The sequence below is a fragment of the Apium graveolens genome, chromosome 8, assembly GCF_009905375.1.
Source record: "Apium graveolens cultivar Ventura chromosome 8, ASM990537v1, whole genome shotgun sequence".
NCBI lineage: Eukaryota > Viridiplantae > Streptophyta > Magnoliopsida > Apiales > Apiaceae > Apium > Apium graveolens.
In genome coordinates, this window is record NC_133654.1 from 55,945,557 (window position 1) to 55,965,939 (window position 20,383).

Below are 20,383 nucleotides of genomic sequence, written 5' to 3' on the forward strand. Positions count from 1 at the left end.
CAAAACATATTTATATAGTTTTAGCAATTGGCTTCCAGTTCAGGCCCTGAGCATAAGCCTCAGGCCATGAACAAACCAAAACTTATCAGCACATCAGGACCTGAACATCTAGCCTCAGACCCTGAACATTGCAGAAACACTTTCAGCATACCATCAGGTCCTGAGCTTCCAACCCCAGGCCCTGAACATTGCAGAAACTTATTTTAGCACATCATCAGGCCCTGAACCTCTAGCCTCAACATTGCATAGAATTCACAATACGCTTCTCAGCTAAAACCGAAACAACTCTTATACAAATAAGCATTCTTGCTCTTATTTCTACATGGATTTCACTAAGAAAATGTCTTAGATCCAAATATGAAAGTTTATGTCTTATAGCAAGGAACAACCTCCACTTGTTATTAACCGGAAATTACATCAAGAAGACATATTACATGTGTCCTCAAATTTCCATTTTCTAACATTTTTTATATTATAAAACTTTACCATTTTTGGTAGATTCTGAAATATATAGAAATGAATGGAATATCCACAAAATAGAAAAGTGTATAGAATTGAATGAGACGAAAGGAGTATTAATTTAACGCTTCCTTTTGATTACATCCAAATTTTAGCAGGTCCGAGGATGAATTACTGGAGCATGGTTTACATGATGTTTATAGATATGCGGGCATTACATGCATTCCTGAGGAGACATTTTTAAATAAAATTCGGGTACTGGCTAGAATATACTAGCTTAGCATTTTTTGCTTTCGTTCGGGAGGTTCCTCGTGTTGTACATGTCTTGACAGAAGATCAGACGTGGGAAGGTTGAGCCAGTGCTTGTATCTTTTCGGAAGCTCCGGACTGCAAAAATGCAGAGAATCGCAAATCTTAATAGCAATACGTGCCGGTTTCAATTTTGTTATGGATGAATTTATTTATATCCCACTGCTATCTCTTAAATCGAACGTCCGAGGAATAAAAATAGTATAAATTCAAATGGAGTGCGGGAATCGAACCCTCAACAATTATAAGCTTTTTCCTTTATAATGTCCGAGGCATAAAAACATTAGAAAAATGACGTGGATCGTAAATCTTAGTAGCAATGCCAGTTTCAACTTATTGGTTATTAGCTATGGGTATAATAAGGTCCAATAAACGAAAGCCCAACCCCCAGAAGGATCTTTGGGTCGAAGGCCCACATAGCTTTCAAGGACGAAGGCCCAAATATTTCATCCTACCATTGAGAGATCTTTGGAATCAAAATGCCCCCTTTTTGCCTCCTCTAACATTCATCCGTATTTTTAGCATAATGGATGGACATTAATCACAGGTTTGGAGAGTATAAATACCCTAAGAGCTATAAGAAACATACAATTCTCTACACATCCAAACTCTCTCTACTTTCTTGTATTCTCAAACATGTTTCTACATCCAGATTACTGATTCCCGCACCGGAGGTGAATCGGGGGGGGGGAACAATCACTCGCATTCTCTTCCCTTTCAGGTCTACGTCGATGGTTGTTCTGAACGACTGAAGGACGTTCTTGCCACCGAAGGAATCTGGGAATAACCTTTGGCGCCGTCTGTGGGACATACGAGAATTATTACGAGATACAGGGATAATGAATAACACAAGCAATGATCAAACACCACCTGGTTTCTCTCCTCATGATGGAGGACATACATCAAAGCGGTCGTTAGTTGACGTTGATGGGGTGCTCAAACTGACTCCCGAAGAAGAGGCTTTATTGCTAAAGATCCAGATTGACAAACTTACCGCGAAGAAGGCCAAGGATAAGCAAAATAAACAAGTAGAGAAATAGGTAGAGGCCCGGGGCGAAAGATCTACAACTCCAAAGAGAAGAAATCGAGCTATAGGAGAAGGCGCTCCGTGAAGCATTAGAGGTCGATGATACGATGGTAGTCACCAAGGCAGGAATAGATCGAATGGGATATAATGAAGAAGATGAGTCTTGTTATGATTTGAATCCCAAAAGAAAGCGAACGAAGACCTATTATTCCTCTGATTCGGACGAAGAGCCCGACGGGTCACGAATTAGGTTGATTAGGCTAGAGAAAGATATGTTCGGTGACAGAAGGGTCGTTCGAGAACCGATTATGATATAAAAAAAAGAGCAGTATCGACCTCCCCTGGGCGAGGAGAGGCAGTTCCCGAAGATGAATGAGTTCAATGAAAAGGGCGACCCGGAAGATCAATGTGAAAAATATGAATTATTGATGATAGGGATGGACCATAACGACATCATGCTCTGTAAGATGTTCAAAACTTACTTGAAGGGATTAGCTTCGATATGGTACAAGTCCCTCAAACCAAGGTTCATCGGTTCGTACGAACAATTCCAGAGGAAATTTCTGAACTATTATTCCCATATGGGTCGGAAGGCGAAGGATACCGAAACACTGGTTCATTACAGGCAGAGGTCAAATGAAGAACTTAGAGATTTTTTGGCTCAGTTTAAGAAAGAAGCTGAAATGGTCACTAACCTGGATAAAGTCAAAGAGATGGGCTTCCTCACGGCGGGGATAGACCCCTACAAAGGTAAAAAGTTTCACTCTTCTCTTTATGATTTTCCTTCCAAGTCCCTCAATGGTATTTATGTGAGGGGAAAAATATCCGGAGAAAAATAGAAAGCATCGAGGGTTACAAAGACTCTCAGAAGAATGATCGTTCCAAGAGAACAGAGAAGTACGACTACTCGAGGTCTGCCAGTGACCGAAGGGATAATAGAAAAGCAGGAAAGAAAGAGACATACCGTGGTGCCGAACGACGTCGAGATAGAGATTCAGTTGTGTTTACTCCCTTGAACGCACCAATCTCCAAGATTCTCGACGAGATCAAAGGGATGCTAAAAAAATTTCGGCCAACCAACATTAAAGTCCTAAATCACAAGAAAAAATCATGATAAGTACTGTGACTACCATAGAGACAGGCCAATCCTCAAGTAACCTCTAAGACTTTTCAGGAAGTAAATCCAACGGAATTTAAAGGTTCTTTAGATCCTATTGAAGCAAGAGCTTGTTTAAAGGAAATTGAGAAAGTATTTGCTTTAGTCAAGGTGAGAAAGGAATAGAGAACTCAATTTGCGAGTTACTACCTAAAGAATGAAGTCACCTACTGGTGGGAAACTGTTAATATATTGGAAGGTACAGATGATATTGCGTGGGATAGATTCAAGGAGTTGTTTTTAGATAAGTATTTTCCTCAGTTTGTTCAAGATCAAATGGAATTGAAGTTTCTGGAGTTAAAGCAGGGAACATGTCAGTAGCAGATTTTGAAAGTAAGTTTGAGGAATTGTCTAGGTTTGTACCATCATATGTGGACACTGACAGGAAGAAAGCCAAGTGATTTCAACAAGGTCTTAAGCCATGGATCAGAGAGAAGGTGGCTATATTTGAGTTGGAAACGTATGCAGGAGTGGTACAGAAAGCTATGATTGCGGAAGCACACTATTAGAAAAACGTCAATAGACATCAGTCAGTAGCGGATGTCTAAAGTTTTTCCAACCGATGTCTATGTGGGTGTAGAGAAAGGTACCCCCATATGACATCGGTTGTGAACTGATGTCTGATAACAGCTTCAACATCGGTTCCTAGTAAAAACCCGATGTATATTCTTTATTTTTAAACAAAAATTACATTGCAACCTTTTGAATATATCTTTAATATGATTTAATTATGAACTTTAACATTTAATTTATAAGGTATAAATTAGCATTAACATCAGTTTCTTGTTCAAAATCACCTTTTTATATCGCTATAAATGAAAACCGATGTTAGAGACTTGGTTAGACATCGGTTCATTATTTAGATCTGATATGTTTGATAGTTTTTACATTGGTTTCCAGCTGATGTAAAAGGTTAGGACCCTTCTCTACACCCACATATACATCAGTTGTTATAATTCTTCTCATCGGTTATTAGCAGATGTGTGGTACCATTAACATCCGTTTTCAGAAGATGCATATCTTCACCGATGTCTATTATCTATACATTAGCCTCAACTAATTCTATTATATACACTCAAAAATACCAAATGCTAAAAAGAAAAAACTCAGAACCAACTTTAAAATATATTCGCACACGGCAACGCCCTTACACCAGCAGTAACATCAATGCCCATGCACCAGCGATAAGCGCTCCAAAAATTTAAACTAAGCTACGGAAATCCTGCTTGACAAGTCTTCCTGATAAATATATATATTACGGAATCAGAAAAAATCAGATGACATATAACCAATAACGAAAATCATATGTAACTAACATAGTTAAGCATCTGCATTTATTCAAATCCACTAATTCTGACCCCAATTTCAGCTTTTTAAAGCATTATCACATCATTTGCACCATCAGAAGTTTCCATTGTCATCTTTCCAATTCATGTCTGATTATATGTCCAACATCAATATGACTGAATGCAGAAGTTATTATTTTGTGTACATGCCCACTTTTAAAATTGTCCAAAGAGATCTGCTTAGCAAATATCCAAGGCGTACAAAAAGGGAAGAAGTTAAGATTTAGGTAAACTCTCTTACAAATAGGATATATAAGAACTCATCATGAAATTTTTCTCCATGAATTGATAGTCAGCTGACTGTCACAGAAGAAACACAGCTACATTGGCTACAATCAAATCCAGAACCACATTGTTAGAATCAAGCCTTTGAATCCATCTCCTGAGAATGCAAACATGGCTTGTCTGGTATTAGACATTTGTAAGCATTTTTAAAAGTATAAGTTAAAATTATTTCGGAGGAGAACATCCATGTGTATAGTATATCTCATAATACTGTGCATTTTTGAATAGTCAATGAGCAGCAATTCTACCAACTATAACAATATACAATGAACTCAATTTCAGAGTACAGTTACCACTAATAAATAGATATGTGCATCAAGTAAAAGCTCTCTGGTTTGACAGATTGTCAATTAAAACCAAGGAATTGATGGTAAAAATCATGATAAACACTATATCTATCTTCCAGTTTTGTATCTAACTCCCTTCCAATTTTTTAGAAAATCAGCACATACTGTATTTTACAATCTGCAATATTCTTTGTCTTAACTCTTTCATACTTCTCCTCAACTTCCAATTTCCTCCACCTCCTTCCCCATAATTTCTTTCCATCCTACCAAGCATAACTAATTTGCAGCTTGAATGTATATATTGCTTTTTCAATATCCTTAATTTTATAAAGTACTGGTCATATCCCATGCGAACAAGAATCTCATCTGTTTAAATTATTAGAAACTTGTATTTCTAATGTCTGTCTACTTCTTTACCACATTTAAGCATCTTAAATATGTTTAAAAGAAATCCTGGAAATTTCCTGGTGTCCCTCACAAATTATTTATGACGTCCACTATGCTTAATTCGTGGTCTCCTTTTATTCTCTTCTGTTTTTCATAATTAGGCACCGTGTACATTAACTAACCAAGGCACAGTTAATTTGAATTTCTGCACCTCATTATTTGCCGCTGACTTGATATATTATCCTAAAATTTTGTTCTATTTCAGATACGTTGGTTCGGCAGCAAGCCATGGTTCTCAAGTGTGGTATAATGATGTTCTACAGAAATAGCTGGGGAAAAATTTTCCGTGAGCAGGTGATGCGTTATACACTATTATCATCACATGAAAGTAAAATTATATATTGTTGTACAACCAATTATATTGATGTGGTCCTTTCTAACACTTAAATGTTTTTCAAGGGTCAACTGCTGACTCTTGTTGAGTATGTTTTGCTGACTCTCATTACTGGGCTGTATCTGATTTTTAAACTCACATCAATTGTTATGAGGGTATGATTCTCTATGGTTGTATTATATTGGAGATCTTCCGATTTACATTATCTCACCTAGTGATTGATTACAATCTATAATCGATCTGCAAATTAACAAACTGGGCATTGACTGAAGAATTTTTTAACTACATACTCCTTTGGGTTTTCTTCAGGTTCAAAATTTATTTGCTTCTCTGAAGGCTTTTTCTCGTATAGAGATTAAGTATGGAACTTATGCAACATCTGAGCAGGTGAACTATTGTGTTTTAATGCACAAGACCACCTATACTGGGTTTCAAAAACTAGTTGCCACTTTGTTGTCTAGTTTGTTATAATACTTTGTTCTTTATATAGTATCAATATGCTAACTTTTAATGCTAGATAACAGCTACAAAGCAATATTTCATTTTACTTCCTATAGAATTAGCACAGATGATTTACGACCAAGTTTTATCAGAAGGATACTATGTACTTACCTAGTTACATATTTGTCCTTAAGCTCTATAATGTATGCAGTCCGTGAAAATCACTCCTAATGGTCACACGACCTCAATCTTAAGTTTTGAACATGAAGAATGTAGTGCCTGCATTTTTTCATCATAACTACTATTGATCTGCTTTCCCCATCTATATAAGTACTATTCTTGTAGCTTTTTTTCCTTTCTCAAAACAGGTTTATTAACTTTATCATCTTTTTTCTATAACATGAATCTTCTTGAAAATCAAAGGGGTTAGTACAAGATGTCACTGCAGAATGGTTTGGTCCCTATAATCAAGATCAGCGCTAGAAAATCCAACAACACGCAAAATACACAAGTGAATGAAAATTTCACTAAAAAATGAACCAAGTAAATAGATAATAATATCATACTTGAGATGTATAATTCTGAATGCAATGCAAGGGATTCTAGTAAATGATGTAAACACACCTGGAATCCATACTTCATGCTCACATGACCAGCAGCCATGTTGATCAATATCCGTGGGATGAAAAACGGGCTTAGCCGGCGGAGGCGCTACATTTAAAGAGCACAATTAATTACTATTTGTAATGATTTCACTTGTTCCAAAAAAAAATTATCCTTCATTAGAGGTTTCAAATTTTGTATATATGATCAAGGAGAAAGCAAATGCATCATTATAATGCACGTAACTTTTCACTGAAAACCCAGGTGTGTAAACCCCAACCAACAAATTAAAGGATGTGAAAAGTCCAACCTTTTCACAAATAATTTGAGATGCATCCAGTATATCACTTATGCTTCCAATTCCCCCACCAATAGAAACTCCCTGATTGAGTTCAAGTTAGCTAACAAAAACAACAAACTTTACAGTTTAATAAATTATTATACTCTAATACAAAAGTTAATATACCATTTTTTCCTTGTCCTCCTGTTCGGATGGAAACCAATTTGCATTTCTAAGAGCTTCTTTAGCTGCGTATAGTGCATAGGAAATAAATCTCGACATCGACCTATGATCCTGTCAAAAAATGCCTCACTAATAAACGCACTAAAAAGCAAAGTTATACCAGAAACTATAAAACACGTATTTATATTGCCCCACCACTGAAGCCAGAAGATAAGCAATATACATACTAGTAAATGAGCATTATTAACTACAAGTACAAATAAAAAGACCCTTTAATCAATTATAGCTATAATGTCATGCATCTTTACAAGACAAAGTCATAAAAACATAAACATGTAATAGTTGTTAGCCAGCGACAATACTAAAATTAACCTTTCTATTAGTACAAATCCGTCAATCATGAAATTACACAAACAAGTAGAACATACCTAACCAAGCAAGCTCCAAAACCAAACAAAACCAACTCAGAACAAAACAATTAAACTGAACCAAACATCAAGCTCCAATCTTTATCAAGCTCCTTAAATCATTTAATCTCGAATAAACTCCGATTCTGAAGCTTTGAATCTTTAAGCTTCAAACACGAACAAACTCCTCAGTCTTCAGATCTGTTAAAATAATTGAAATAAAATAAAAGAATGAACAATTAAAAGAAAGATAATAGGAAATAAAGGGGAGATGTGAACAAACTATGAGGTGTAAACGGAGTTTGAATGTGTAATTGAAAAAATCAGTTCTAGGGTTTACTTTAGAGCAGCTATGAGAGAAGGGGGAGAGGATGAATGGGAGTGAATGAGCCCGTTCTTTTGGTTTTATATTTCTGTCTGAATTTTTTTTTTCTTTTTTTTAAAAGGGGAGACATATGCAACATTTCAGAAAAGCGGAAAGTATTGGGGGAAGTTATTTGGTAAAAATTTGACTAAGGCGGGGGAGAGAATGAGATTGCGCTTAAAAATTTTAAACACGAGTTTTAGACATTGGTTAAAGGATAAACCGATGCATACGTTAGTAAAAGACATCGGTTCTATTACAGCTGATGTAAAAGAGCCTTTTTAACATCGATGTCATTCGAAACTGATGTTTAAATGGCGATGTCTAATGCACTTTTTCTAGTAGTGATATAGAGTGAAATGTCATAGAAGGAAAAGGAAAGTAAGAAGAGAAAGTTTGAGGGAAGTGAAGGACAGTCACAAGCAGGGAAGTTTCCAAATTTTAATTAGAGGAAAGGCAACTTTCAGCCTAGAAGGAATTTTAATTTCAAAAGGCAGAACGCAGGCGACGGGGGATAAGGCAACCGTCCAGCCCCTGGAAACCAGCCAACCCAGCAGAGGCTAGCTTTACCAGACTACCAGATATGCTTAAAGAAGCATGAAGGAATTTGCGATAAGCTGAATGTGGTCTGTTATAGATGCAACCGGAGGGGGTACTATTCAAGGGAGTGTCGTAATCAACAGCCAGAAAGCCATCAAATAAGGATCCGCCTACTAGAAATCAGGCAGACAAGGTTCCAGCTATTGGGTTTAAATGTTTCAAGTGTAGAAAGCCAGGACACATAGCAAGGGATTGAAAAACACCAGTCCCAGTCAATAATACACTGAGAATCATGGGATCTAATCCAATAGCAGCTGGACACTATTCTGGACATTGATGTTGTGTCAGGTACGCTTACTGTGAATTCTTTATGTGCCAAAGTGTTAGTAGATTCGGGAGCAACCCGATCATTTATTTCTCAAGATTTTGTTGATAAGTTGAATTATCCAGTTGAATTGTTAAATGAGATTATGACTGTAGAATTAGCAAATCGAGAGCGTGTATCTGTTAAACAAGTGTGTTCAGACTGTGAGATTGAGACTTCTGGAAATAAGCTTGGTGCTAACTTAATACCATTTAAGTTAGGAGAGTTTGACATTATATTAGGAATGGACTGGCTATCTAAGCATGATGCTCAGATAGACTGTCGTAATAAGAAGGTAATCTCGAAGACGCCGACGAGAAAGTGGTGACGTTTAGAGGTCTCAGGCAAGCAAAGAAGTTCTTAACGATGATTCAAGCTAAGAAGTTATCGCGACAAGGATGTGAGAATTTCATTGCTTATGTGATAGATAGAAATCAGGAGCCAACAAAACTTGAAGATATTCCAGTGGTAAATAAATTTTTAAATGTGTTCCCGGACGAGTTACCGGGAATTCCTCCAGATTGGGATATTGAGTTCACAATCGATTTAGCACCTAGAACGGAACCAGTATCCAAGGCCCCTTATAGAATGGCGCCAGTTAAAATGAAGGAGTTTGCAAGGCAATTACAAGAGTTGTTGGAGAAAGGAGTGATTAGGCTCAGTGTGTCCCCGTGGGGTGTAACAGTACTATTTGTTAAAAAGAAGGATGGAAGCATGAGGTTATGTATCGACTATCGAGAAATCAACAAGATTATAATCAAGAATAAGTATCCATTACCTCGAATCGACAATTTGTTTGACCAACTGAAAGTAGACAAATATTTTTCTAAGATTGATCTGAGATCCGGATATCATCAGTTGAAGATCAAACCTGAAGATATACCAAAGACAGCTTTCAAAACATGGTACGATCATTATGAATTCTTAGTGATGTCTTTTGGATTGACTAATGCCCCAACAACATTTATGAACTTGATGAACCGAATTTTTAAAGAATATTTGGACAAGTTTGTCATTGTGTTTATAGATGATATTTTGATCTACTCGAAGTCAACGGAAGATCACGTGGAGCATCTAAGGATAGCGTTGGAAATTTTGAGAAAGGAGAAGTTGTATGCCAAGTTTTCAAAGTGTGAGTTTTGGTTACAAGAAGTTCAATTCTTAGTGCACATAGTAAGTAATAAAGGGATCAAAGTGGACCCAACAAAGATTGAAGCTATTATGAATTGGGAAAGGCCAAAAATACCAACATAATTGAGAAGTTTCTTAGGATTGGTAGGATATTATCAAAGATTTGTTCAAGAGTTCTCGAAGATTGTGACACCTTTGACGAAGCTTACTAGGAAAAATGAGAAGTTTATATGGAACAAAAAGTGTGTAGAAAAGTTTCAAGAATTGAAGAAAAGATTAATCACGGTACCTGTTTTGTCACTTCTAGACGATCAAGGAAATTTTGTAATTTATAGTGATGCTTCTCATAAGGGATTAGGTTGTATTTTGATGCATCACGATAAAGTTATTGCATATGCATCTAGACAACTGAAACCTCATGAGCAGAAGTATCCTACTCATGACTTGGAACTAGCAGCAATAGCATTCACTTTGAAGATTTGGAGACATTATCTATATAGATAAAGATGTGATATTTATACGGATCATAAGAGTTTGAAGTATATATTCATGAAAAGGAACTTAATATGAGACAATGAAGATGGTTGGAGTTGATCAAGGATTATGATTGTACGATTAACTATCACCCAGGAAAAGCAAATGTAGTAGCATATGCATTAAGCAGAAAGGAAAGATTGAACGTGTTGACAGTACCTAAAGAGTTATATAAGTAATTTCAAAAATTAGAATTGGAAGTCAGAATGTGCAAGCCCAATGAAGCAAAGATGTATAATATGACTTTTCATCCAGAATTGTTGGAGAAGATAAAGAAATGCCAAGAGGAAGTAATGGATCAAGATATTAATTGCTTGGTAGGAGAAGAGTTAAAGGATGACCAAGGTATTTTCAGATTTTCTTCCAGAATTTGGATTCCACCAATGGCAGAGTTGAAGAATGAAATTCTACAAGAAGCACACAATTCAAAGTATTCAATCCATCCAGGAAGTACCAAGATGTACAAAGATTTAAAAGAGAATTATCGGTGGCCAGATATGAAAAGAGAAATTGCGAAGTGGGTTAGCAAATGTTATACGTGTTAAAGAGTTAAGGCAGAGCACCAGAGACCAAGTGGATTATTTCAACCATTAGAGATTCCAGAGTGGAAGTGGGAGCACATTGCTATGGATTTTATAGTCGGATTACCAAGGACAAAAGCGAACCACGAAGCCATTTGGGTTATAGTGGACAAACTAACTAAGTCAGCTCATTTTCTGCCTATTAATGAAAGATTTTAATTGGATAAGTTAGTTCACATGTATTTGAAGGAAATAGTAGTTCGTCATGGAGTCCCTGTGTCTATTTTATCGGACTGAGATTCACGATTCATTTCAAGTTTTTGGAGAATTTTTCAGGAATGTTTGGGAACCAAATATGAGTACCATTTATCATCCACAGACTAACGGCCAAAGCGAAAGAACAATCCAGACAATTGAAGACATGTTACGTGTTTGTGCCATTGATTTCAAAGGAAATTGGGATGAGCATTTGCCCTTAGTAGAATTTTCTTACAACAACAGTTATCACGCCAGTATCAGAATGCCTCCCTACAAATCTCTTTAGGGATACAAATGTCGATCACCAGTATATTGGGATGAAGTAGGAGAATGTAAGATACTTGGACCAGAATTGATACAACAAACAAAGGTTGAAGATTCTAGAAAAGAGAGAGAAAATGTTAAGAAATAAAGTTGTAAGTTTAGTAAGAGTATTGTGGAGAAACCCTAAGGTTGAAGAGTCAACCTGGGAGCTAGAAAGTGATATGCGAGAAAAGTACCCTCATTTGTTTACTTAAGAGATTCTGAGGACAAAATCCTTTTAAGGGGAAATGATGTAATATCCGAGATATATTGTGTAATTATTTTTATCAATAAATAATTATTATTTGATTATTATGTGAATTATTGTGAATTATTTAATAATTGGTATTGATGTTTGGATGTTTATATGTGATAAAATTTGAGTATTTTAATCTTTATATGTCCAGAATAAAGTATAGATAATTGTAATATTTTTCTGGTAATTTATATGTTGTTATATGATTTTATAAATAATTTATGGATTTGATAATTATTTTTCCGTGTAATTATAAACTATTTTATGTAACCGGAAATCATCCAACTTTAACCGTTTTTATGTTTTGACAACCCAGAAGTCTCGGAAAAACTCCTTCCTAATCTAATTTGATTATTCTGAACATTTTTCGTGTTTTGATTTTTTTGATACGATATTCGTTTTGATAGATAGATAAAACCCATATTTTTTAGAGACGAGATATTTTGATTAGAATATAACATTATCTTCTCATAGGTTGTATAATTAAAAGCCCGGTTTTGATAATTATCCTAAACTGGTACCGATTTGGATCGGTTTTATTGTTGCTTAGGGCTAAGTAATCTATTTTTATATCCGATATGATCCAACAGGGTACCAATATTCCGTAAGTATAAATAGCATTTATCATATTTTATTTTATACAGATAATCATAAATAAACAGTTAAATTATATAATTTACAGAGAAAAACTTGAATATTCGTCGTGTTCTTCAAAATCAAACCTAAAAACGAAGGCGTTATCGAAATCGAAATCAAGCGTGTGAATAACCGAAACGAAGCTCGTGAAAAGTACTTTCAGAATCTACAACTTGTTTCACTGCAGAAATCAAAGGTATTTTCATATATATATATTTATTTTAATTTAAATTTAATTATGATTAAAATATGAATTTTTGATTTTGATATTGTTTGTATGATTTGATGATTGTATCTTGCAGATAATTTTATTATGATCATTTTGGTATATTATATGTTAAATTTGGAGTTCAATAACATATAGAAAATTGAGTTTGATTCTCAAATTATTAAAATTAGCGTTTATATAGTATGAATGTTCTTAATTGATTTTTGCGCATTTTTATTGTAAGGGTTATTAGTTTAAATTGATTACACCAATGATTAGATCGTTGAAAAATGAATCGAATGATGTATGTGTGTTGAACGGAGGATAACTATAGAAGCTCGTCGGAAAATCGAACAAAACGGAATCGAAAAGTTTCTATCGATTTTCCGACCAAACCACGCATTATTTGAGCAAATCGATTTTATAGACGTGTTCTTGAAGGCTTGTAGATGATTCCCTATTAATTTGGCTCATTTTTGGGTTAACTTTCAGTCACCGGAAAAGCTCGATTATCGTCGTTAATGGTGACTGACCGGCGAGGTTCACCAGAGAAGATGACGGGGTGGTTAAATTACAATTTAACCCCCGAAGTTTCTCTTGCTTTATAAAATTAATATTCCTGTTTTAAAATTGTATAAAAACTGGATTTCTCTTTTAAACATTTTCAAAAATTATATTTCTGTTTATTTTATTTCCAGAAAATCAATGTTAATTATTTAAAATTTTAAAATTCATTATTTTTAATTCCAATTTTTTTTTAAATTCAAAAATAAATTTAAATAATTTAAATAAATAATTTTAATTGACAATTAATTATTTAATTAGTCAATTAATTTAAATATTAATTGATTATTTGATTTAATTGTATATTATTTAATTTGAATTGATTATTTAATTAGATTTAATTATTTTTTTTGATTTAAAAATTCCAAAAAATAGGTTTGAGCTTTAAAATATTATTTTAAATTATATTTAAGGATCGATAATTATTATTAAATGATTTTGAAGTCGGATTCGGGTGTTCAAACCTTGTTATTTAATTATATTGCAAGTGCATTAAAATATTTAACCCTAAACCCTGATTGTTCTTATTGATCTTTAAGCCGTAAGCCTTATTATTTGTAAATCATTGATTGTTGAATTCCCAGATATGGACTACATATATACGATACTACTCCACAAATATATATATATATATATATATATATATATATATATACCGAACACGGATCACTGAAATGGAATTGCTTATCATACGAACCTTTATATCTTGTACAACAGAAGACTAATCCTTGTAACCATTAAACTTTTGTTATTCTATCATCTGATTATTTCCCAGGCTGGAAGCCAATCTTTATAATTACCTTGTTATACCTTCATGGTATTATGAATCACCCTATGCTTCAAGATAAATATTTTCTTATTATTCTGCTTATTGGTTTACATTTTTTATCATGTTAATATTATAGAATTGGATTGTTTTCAAATGTGGACCAGATTCATGGTCAGGCCAGATTCGTGGTCATGTTAGGCCACTGTGTGCCTTGGATCCAGTATATAGAGCAGAGCTGTGTGCCTTGCTCGAGGTTAGTGCGTGACTGATCAGCATCCTAACCTTGGTTTTTAAAATAAAAGTGAATATCTAATTCTAATTATTGCTTATCGAGGAATTTGATTCCCTATATCGTTTCAATTGATATTTGTTTAATCTCAGTATTGTCACTTTGGCTTGCTTAGCTAATTAGCTCACTCTTGGAAATCTGTTTATGTTCTTTTTCAGTTAAAAAGGAAATTGGTGGTAGCAAGGATCCCTAGAATAGTGTGCGAGCTTGGTTTTTAGGTTGAAATGGAATAAGCTAGCGGAGAATGTTTGTCTTATTTTGAGTTGAAAGTTTGTAAAAATATTTTATTACCAGTTGTAAGTTGAACTGATTTGGGATTTGGTACGTTTGTAGTATATATAAGGTGGTGGCTTGTGTGCATACTTTAACCTGTTGCGATCTCTGGTTATGGTAAGTAGGGTCATTACATATATTACTTCATAAACATGTTTATATACTGTATGTGTGTGTGTTGTGAATCCCAAACTTCTAACCCGGGTTTGGAGAGTGTCACAACAATTGCAAGTTGAAATACTCTATGCTCAAGTCTCTTGTGATTTACTGCAAGGTTGTGGAGCAAGTTTGAACTATGACCATTTTTAACTCTAAAGTCTTAAAGGTAATGATTTTTGTGTTAACTGTGACGAAGTTCAAGCTTGTTTTAAATTTCCTGAAAATAACACATATGTTCCACACACCGACACTGATATAAGTAACATGTTAAGTCTATGGGTTACTCTCTTGCTTCTGCTAAATTAGGTGGAATAAGAAGAAATGGCCTTAGAAAAGAATGGAGCTTTCTATGTGATTCTTTTATAAAAGTATTTTATGGCAAAATAAGAATTTTGATGCAATAACTTCTTCCATGCTTAATATACTGTACATGCTCTTAAATGACAAGTTTTTATATTTAGTAATTATTTCATGCTAGAGTTAGGGTATAAGTTAGTAGATATTAATAAAATACCAAAGAATGTGTATTATGCTATATTTCTTCTGATTCTAGCTAATCATGTATCTAAAGATCTTTTAATTGAGAACCCAAACAACAAGCTTGCTTGTTTGGTCCAAGAAAAGAGAGTGCTTTCTAATTTATGCAGGAACAATCTCAATGATGAAGTGCCTCTTCACTACATGCCAATCGTGGAGGCACCTCAGGTAAGTGAGGTAAATGTTCTGTCTCTATCTCTTCCCAACCTACTACTTCTTTGATTTTAACTGTGGCTATGGTGTAACACCCCCAAATCCGGGGTCGGGGATCCGGGTCGTCACGAGTTCCATTTCCCTTAATAACACCCAATCTTAATAAACAATCAACTACTCTGTACTGTGACCCCACAATAAACACACACACCACAAGTTATAGTCTCAGATATGAATATCCAAAAATAACACGAGTCATTTTATTCCAAAATTCTATGCCATTATACCTTAAAAGGGTTTCTGAATAGATTTACATTTCTTTGCCATTATTACATTTAATAAAGATACATAAGTCTGGTACATCAAAAGTTGAAATCCTAGCCTATTGGTAGTTCCTACCTCAGCTACAGCGACATCAACGCCTATAGGAAACTGCGGAACGTTTCCTATCCGCTCGCGAATTCGGAGCTTGGTCATGTTCATCTTTTCTATCTGTTGTTGTGTGATGAAAGAAGAAAGCAAGGGTGAGCAACAAGCCCACCAAAATAATATGTATAATGATTAACAATATATGAGCATTCTCATAGTACTCATGAAAGTCTTGGTCAAGAAGAAATGAACCAAGCTGATATCTTAACGCGACCAAGTCGCAAAATATTCAGTATATGTACATATATACTTTTCACAATCTTTGAAATCCTCTGACATGTATAATATACACAGAGTTCCAGTTTATAACTGTATAAAAATATCGTTGCAAGGTGATCTCATATATCCAACCTTGTCTCAACGTTTTTCTGAAAATCTTTGTCATGCATAAGATAATCATTAACTAGATATAAGTTTAAAAGATGAAGTTACAAGATACTCCAACATACTTATATCTTTTCCGAATACTACTTGAACTACCACCGTTCAAGTTATAATTAGTTTCAAAAGTTCATCACACTGATGAGACTACAAGATAAGACTTGAATAGATTCAATCTTTGAAATATCATTATAAATAATGAAGTTACGAGATACTTCATTAAGTCCTGATATATATATACACACCTATATATATATACATTTCATACACTCCTTGAAAACCTCTGTTATGAAAATTATAAACAGAGTTGTAATATCCAATGAATTTGGAAAGGAGAAAACCTTGGCATAAACCTGATATCTTGCTGATCAGGCAAAGATACCAATAAGTAACCTTTTCTACTAGTAGATGGATGAATCCCCCACCGGTCATCACCTTGGCCACATAAGGACCTTGTGTTGGACCGCCACCCGGCCTCTTACGCGTTGATGGGCTGCCACCCAGCCACTTACACTTTGATAGACCGTACCCCGGCCTGTCGCTTATGCCGACTCAATTAGATGGACTTACTTCCCGAATGTTGGGCAAGTAATCAAATTGTTTTCTCAAAACAGCAACCACGTTGCGAATGTAAAATACACCACAGAGACGGATCCCCCAGGTTTTGAGCGAGTATTTAAATTCCCTTCGAAAGGAAGATCTTAAATTTGAAAATGAGTTTTGGGATCCGCCCTAACTTTTAAAAATCATTTTGAAGACTCGAAAATATTTTTAAGAATGTTTGGAGTAATGCTGATTTAATAAAATAAATCAGTCCCAATATATTAGAAAATATCTGAATATTATTATTTAAATAATATTCCCATAAAGAATAATCTTTATAAAAATAATCGAAGTAGAAGTTTTAAAACTCATACTTGAAATGAATATTAATAACCAAAGATATACTTATACGAAAGTATGATCTTTATTTGAATAATCGAAAATAAGTTTGATTATCGAAACATTATTCTTTAATAAAATAAAGAATATTATTTAGTAAATAAGAGGAGTCATAAGTCCTCGAATGAATATTCAAAATAATATTCATTAAATAAAATAAGCGGAGTCATAAGTCCTCGAATGAATATTCCAAATAATATTCATTAAATAAAATAAGCGGAGTCATAAGTCCTCAAATGAATATTCAAAATAATATTCATTAAATAAAATAAGCGGAGTCATAAGTCCTCGAATGAATATTCCAAATAATATTCATTAAATAAAATAAGCGGAGTCATAAGTCCTCGAATGAATATTCCAAATAATATTCAATAAAATAAGCGGAGTCATAAGTCCTCGAATGAATATTCCAAATAATATTCATTAATAAAGTTATCGAATAAAACTTATTCGATTAATAGTTTTAAAACTATATCTACATATATATATAAATATATATATATATATATTATACTCGGGAACATCGACTCCCGGTTTAGAAAAATGTTCACCTTTAGGTCCCCTATACTAAGGGTAAACGCTACTACTGCTTATCTCTAACATAGGTATTATGCAACTAATAAGCATTTGAACCAACAGATATATAAATCAAGAATACGAGACAGGCATGCATATATATCATATCACATGCTACAATATATCGCAAGAATTTGCTAATAACAAATATGCATTTATCACAAGATCATGCATATACACATATACATCACAACAACAGTTATACGGGTAGAAAACTTGCCTGAGCGACTGGGGGTTATAAATGGCTTGGGGCGAGTCTGGTAACCTATAAACAACATATAAGTTGGAATTAAACCAAAGTCACTTGTAAATCTATACTTTAACCAAATTAGACTCTAACGCTCGCTTTGCGCTTACTGATTCTCTTAAGTCGCTCGAGTACCCTCGGCTCCACCATGTTTAATAAATCAACCATTAAGGGTTTTAAGGCGATTCTTTCACGAGTACCTTACCAACTGCCTAATCCACTTTACATAAATGTTTCATACCCCAATTAGTCATTTAAGGTCCTTAACCAAGGTTTCAAAGTAAGGCGAGGGGTAATGGTTCGGTCGCGAAACGCCGTTACTTAAAACGGTCGTTTCTCCTAAACCGTACATCGGATTCAAACGAACCACATATCAAAACGAAGCTTGAACATGAACTATCTAATCATGGCAATGGTCAAAACCTAACAGGGAGTTCTTGGGTCCTGATGTTAAGAGTAAAAACAGTCTAAAGTAAACAACAACTCAATCCAACTACCAATCAACAACAACTCAAGATACACATCAATGCTACTGATTTCAGTCATAATAAGCTCAAGGATCTCAATCCAATCATATATTATAGCATCTCCAAATTTAACTAAACTACTTAACAATTAAGCTCGAATCATGCTTATCATTCAAATTACTACTCATCCATCCAAACCATCTCCAAACTTCAACATTCAAACTTATTACTAAAGGGTGTGAAGATTTATACCTTTCTTGGAGGGTGGAAAGTTACTAGGAAGCCTTATGGAGCCTCCTACAAGCTTGATCTTTCCAAATAAATTAAGAACACAAAGTTAGGCTTTAAAGTTTCTAAAAGTCCGATTGAAAGAACTGTAAACATGAGGGTCTTACCATGCTTATTTGGACGAGACTTGTGAACAAGAGTTGTAGGCCATCTCAATACCTTTCCAACGAGCTATAGAACACAACATTTGAGTGAGTATTGAAGGAGATATGGCAGTTTGAAGTTGCTGTGTTTATTTTGGCCGAGAGCTTGATGAAGAAAAGGGAAGAGCTTTTGTGTTTTTTGTGATTTGTTTTGATTTGCCTTGGTTGGTTGACTTTTGTTTTGTTTTAATCATTTTTAACCATGAAAAATTGTGTGGTTATAAATCAACCACACTTCTTTCCCTTATGTCATGCTTTGGTCATCATGTGATGTCACCCTCCACACTTGTCCTCTTCTTGTTGGTTTGATGACATCATCATCCCTAACCTCCTTGATTAACTCTTAATTTCTTGCCTAATGACCGCTGATCTGTTATACGGTTCGCTTAACTTTCGTTTTCGTTTATCTTTTATCGTTTGAGGGATCATACCCGGGATCTTATTACTTAGGTTTCTTTAACCTTTCTCAATACATTATATTCCTTTCATGATCCTCTCTTTTAATCCTTGAATTTAAATCCTTTTTATTCTGTTACCTTATACTCAATTCTTTCTGTATTTGGTAGATTTTCGGGAAAAATCAAAGTGTTCGAATTTGGATTCTGACGATCTTTACATACACTTATTTATCATATAGAGTACTAATAATATCCCAGAAGATCAATAAAAGAGCCCCTACATAGTGTGGCATGAAAAGTTTTCTTATTCAGCATAATCAGCAAAACACTATTCATAAGGGTTTCAAAAATTCCAAAAATTGGGGTTATTACAGTCTCCCCTCCTTAAAAGGATTCCGTCCCGGAATCAGATAGAAAATGAATAGGGATACTTTCTTAGCATTGCACTTTCTAATTCTCAAGTAAATTTTCCCACATTGTGGTTCTTCCATCAAACTCTGAATAGTTTGATAACCCTTCTCCTAAGCACTTGTTCCTTTTTCAATCTATAACCCTTCCTAGTTGCTCCATATAGGTTACGTCGTGTTGCATGTCTATGCGCTCATATGCCCTTATTTGTCTGGCATCCGAATTATACTTCCTTAATATTGATACGTGGAACACGTTATGAACTTGCTACATGTTCGGGGGTAGGGCTAGCTCATATGCTAACTTCCCAGTACGTCTTAATACCTCAAAGGGTCCAACAATTCGTGGGCTTAGCTTTCTTTTCTTTCCGAACCTCATCCATCCTTTCCAAGGGAATACCTATAACAACACTAGGTCCCCTACTTCCTATTCCTTGTCATTTCATATCAAATCAACATACTTCGTGTGCCCATCTTGGGCTACTACCAGCCGTCCTCTAATTAAATCTATTATATCCTTGGTCCTTTGGACCACTGCTGGTCTAAGCATCTTGCGCTCTGCAACATCATTATATCATAAGGGAGATCGACATTGTCTTCACTCAAGGATCTTATAAGGCGACATCTCGATAATGACATATGATCTATTTTCATAAGAAAACTCAATCCGCATTAAGTGATC

General features: G+C 34.7%; 1 protein-coding gene across 3 annotated transcripts; it reads right to left on the minus strand.

The window, feature by feature from the left end:
• Positions 1-4,053: 4,053 nt before the first annotated feature.
• LOC141678810 (3-oxoacyl-[acyl-carrier-protein] synthase, mitochondrial-like) lies at positions 4,054-8,051 on the minus strand. Of its 3 annotated transcripts, XR_012557914.1 has the most exons (7): positions 7,905-8,051; positions 7,586-7,765; positions 7,161-7,268; positions 7,005-7,076; positions 6,716-6,802; positions 4,539-4,679; positions 4,054-4,190 (listed from the first exon to the last, which is right to left on the minus strand). XR_012557914.1 is itself a non-coding variant. In XM_074485214.1 (6 exons), exons 3-6 carry the CDS (start codon positions 7,254-7,256, stop codon positions 4,659-4,661), a joined length of 276 nt encoding a protein of 91 aa, XP_074341315.1. In that variant the 5' UTR covers positions 7,257-7,268; positions 7,586-7,765; positions 7,905-8,051; the 3' UTR covers positions 4,344-4,658. The 3 variants fall into 3 exon arrangements, 2 of the variants coding, with proteins under 2 accessions (XP_074341315.1, XP_074341316.1); XM_074485214.1 differs by lacking the exon at positions 4,054-4,190 and having other exon boundaries at positions 4,344-4,679; XM_074485215.1 differs by lacking the exon at positions 4,054-4,190 and having other exon boundaries at positions 4,344-4,679; positions 7,848-7,968.
• Positions 8,052-20,383: the final 12,332 nt, after the last annotated feature.

What these genes read in the sequence shown, in the direction of transcription:
- LOC141678810 (XM_074485214.1), bottom strand. Translation starts at nt 7,256, where the DNA reads ATGTCGAGATTTATTTCCTATGCACTATACGCAGCTAAAGAAGCTCTT. An exon ending in AGGAGGACAAGGAAAAAATG is followed by an intron (nt 7,077 to 7,160) that starts GTATATTAACTT and finishes GAACTCAATCAG; the next exon opens with GGAGTTTCTATTGGTGGGGG. An exon ending in GCATGAAGTATGGATTCCAG is followed by an intron (nt 4,680 to 6,715) that starts GTGTGTTTACAT and finishes TTGCATTCTCAG; the next exon opens with GAGATGGATTCAAAGGCTTG.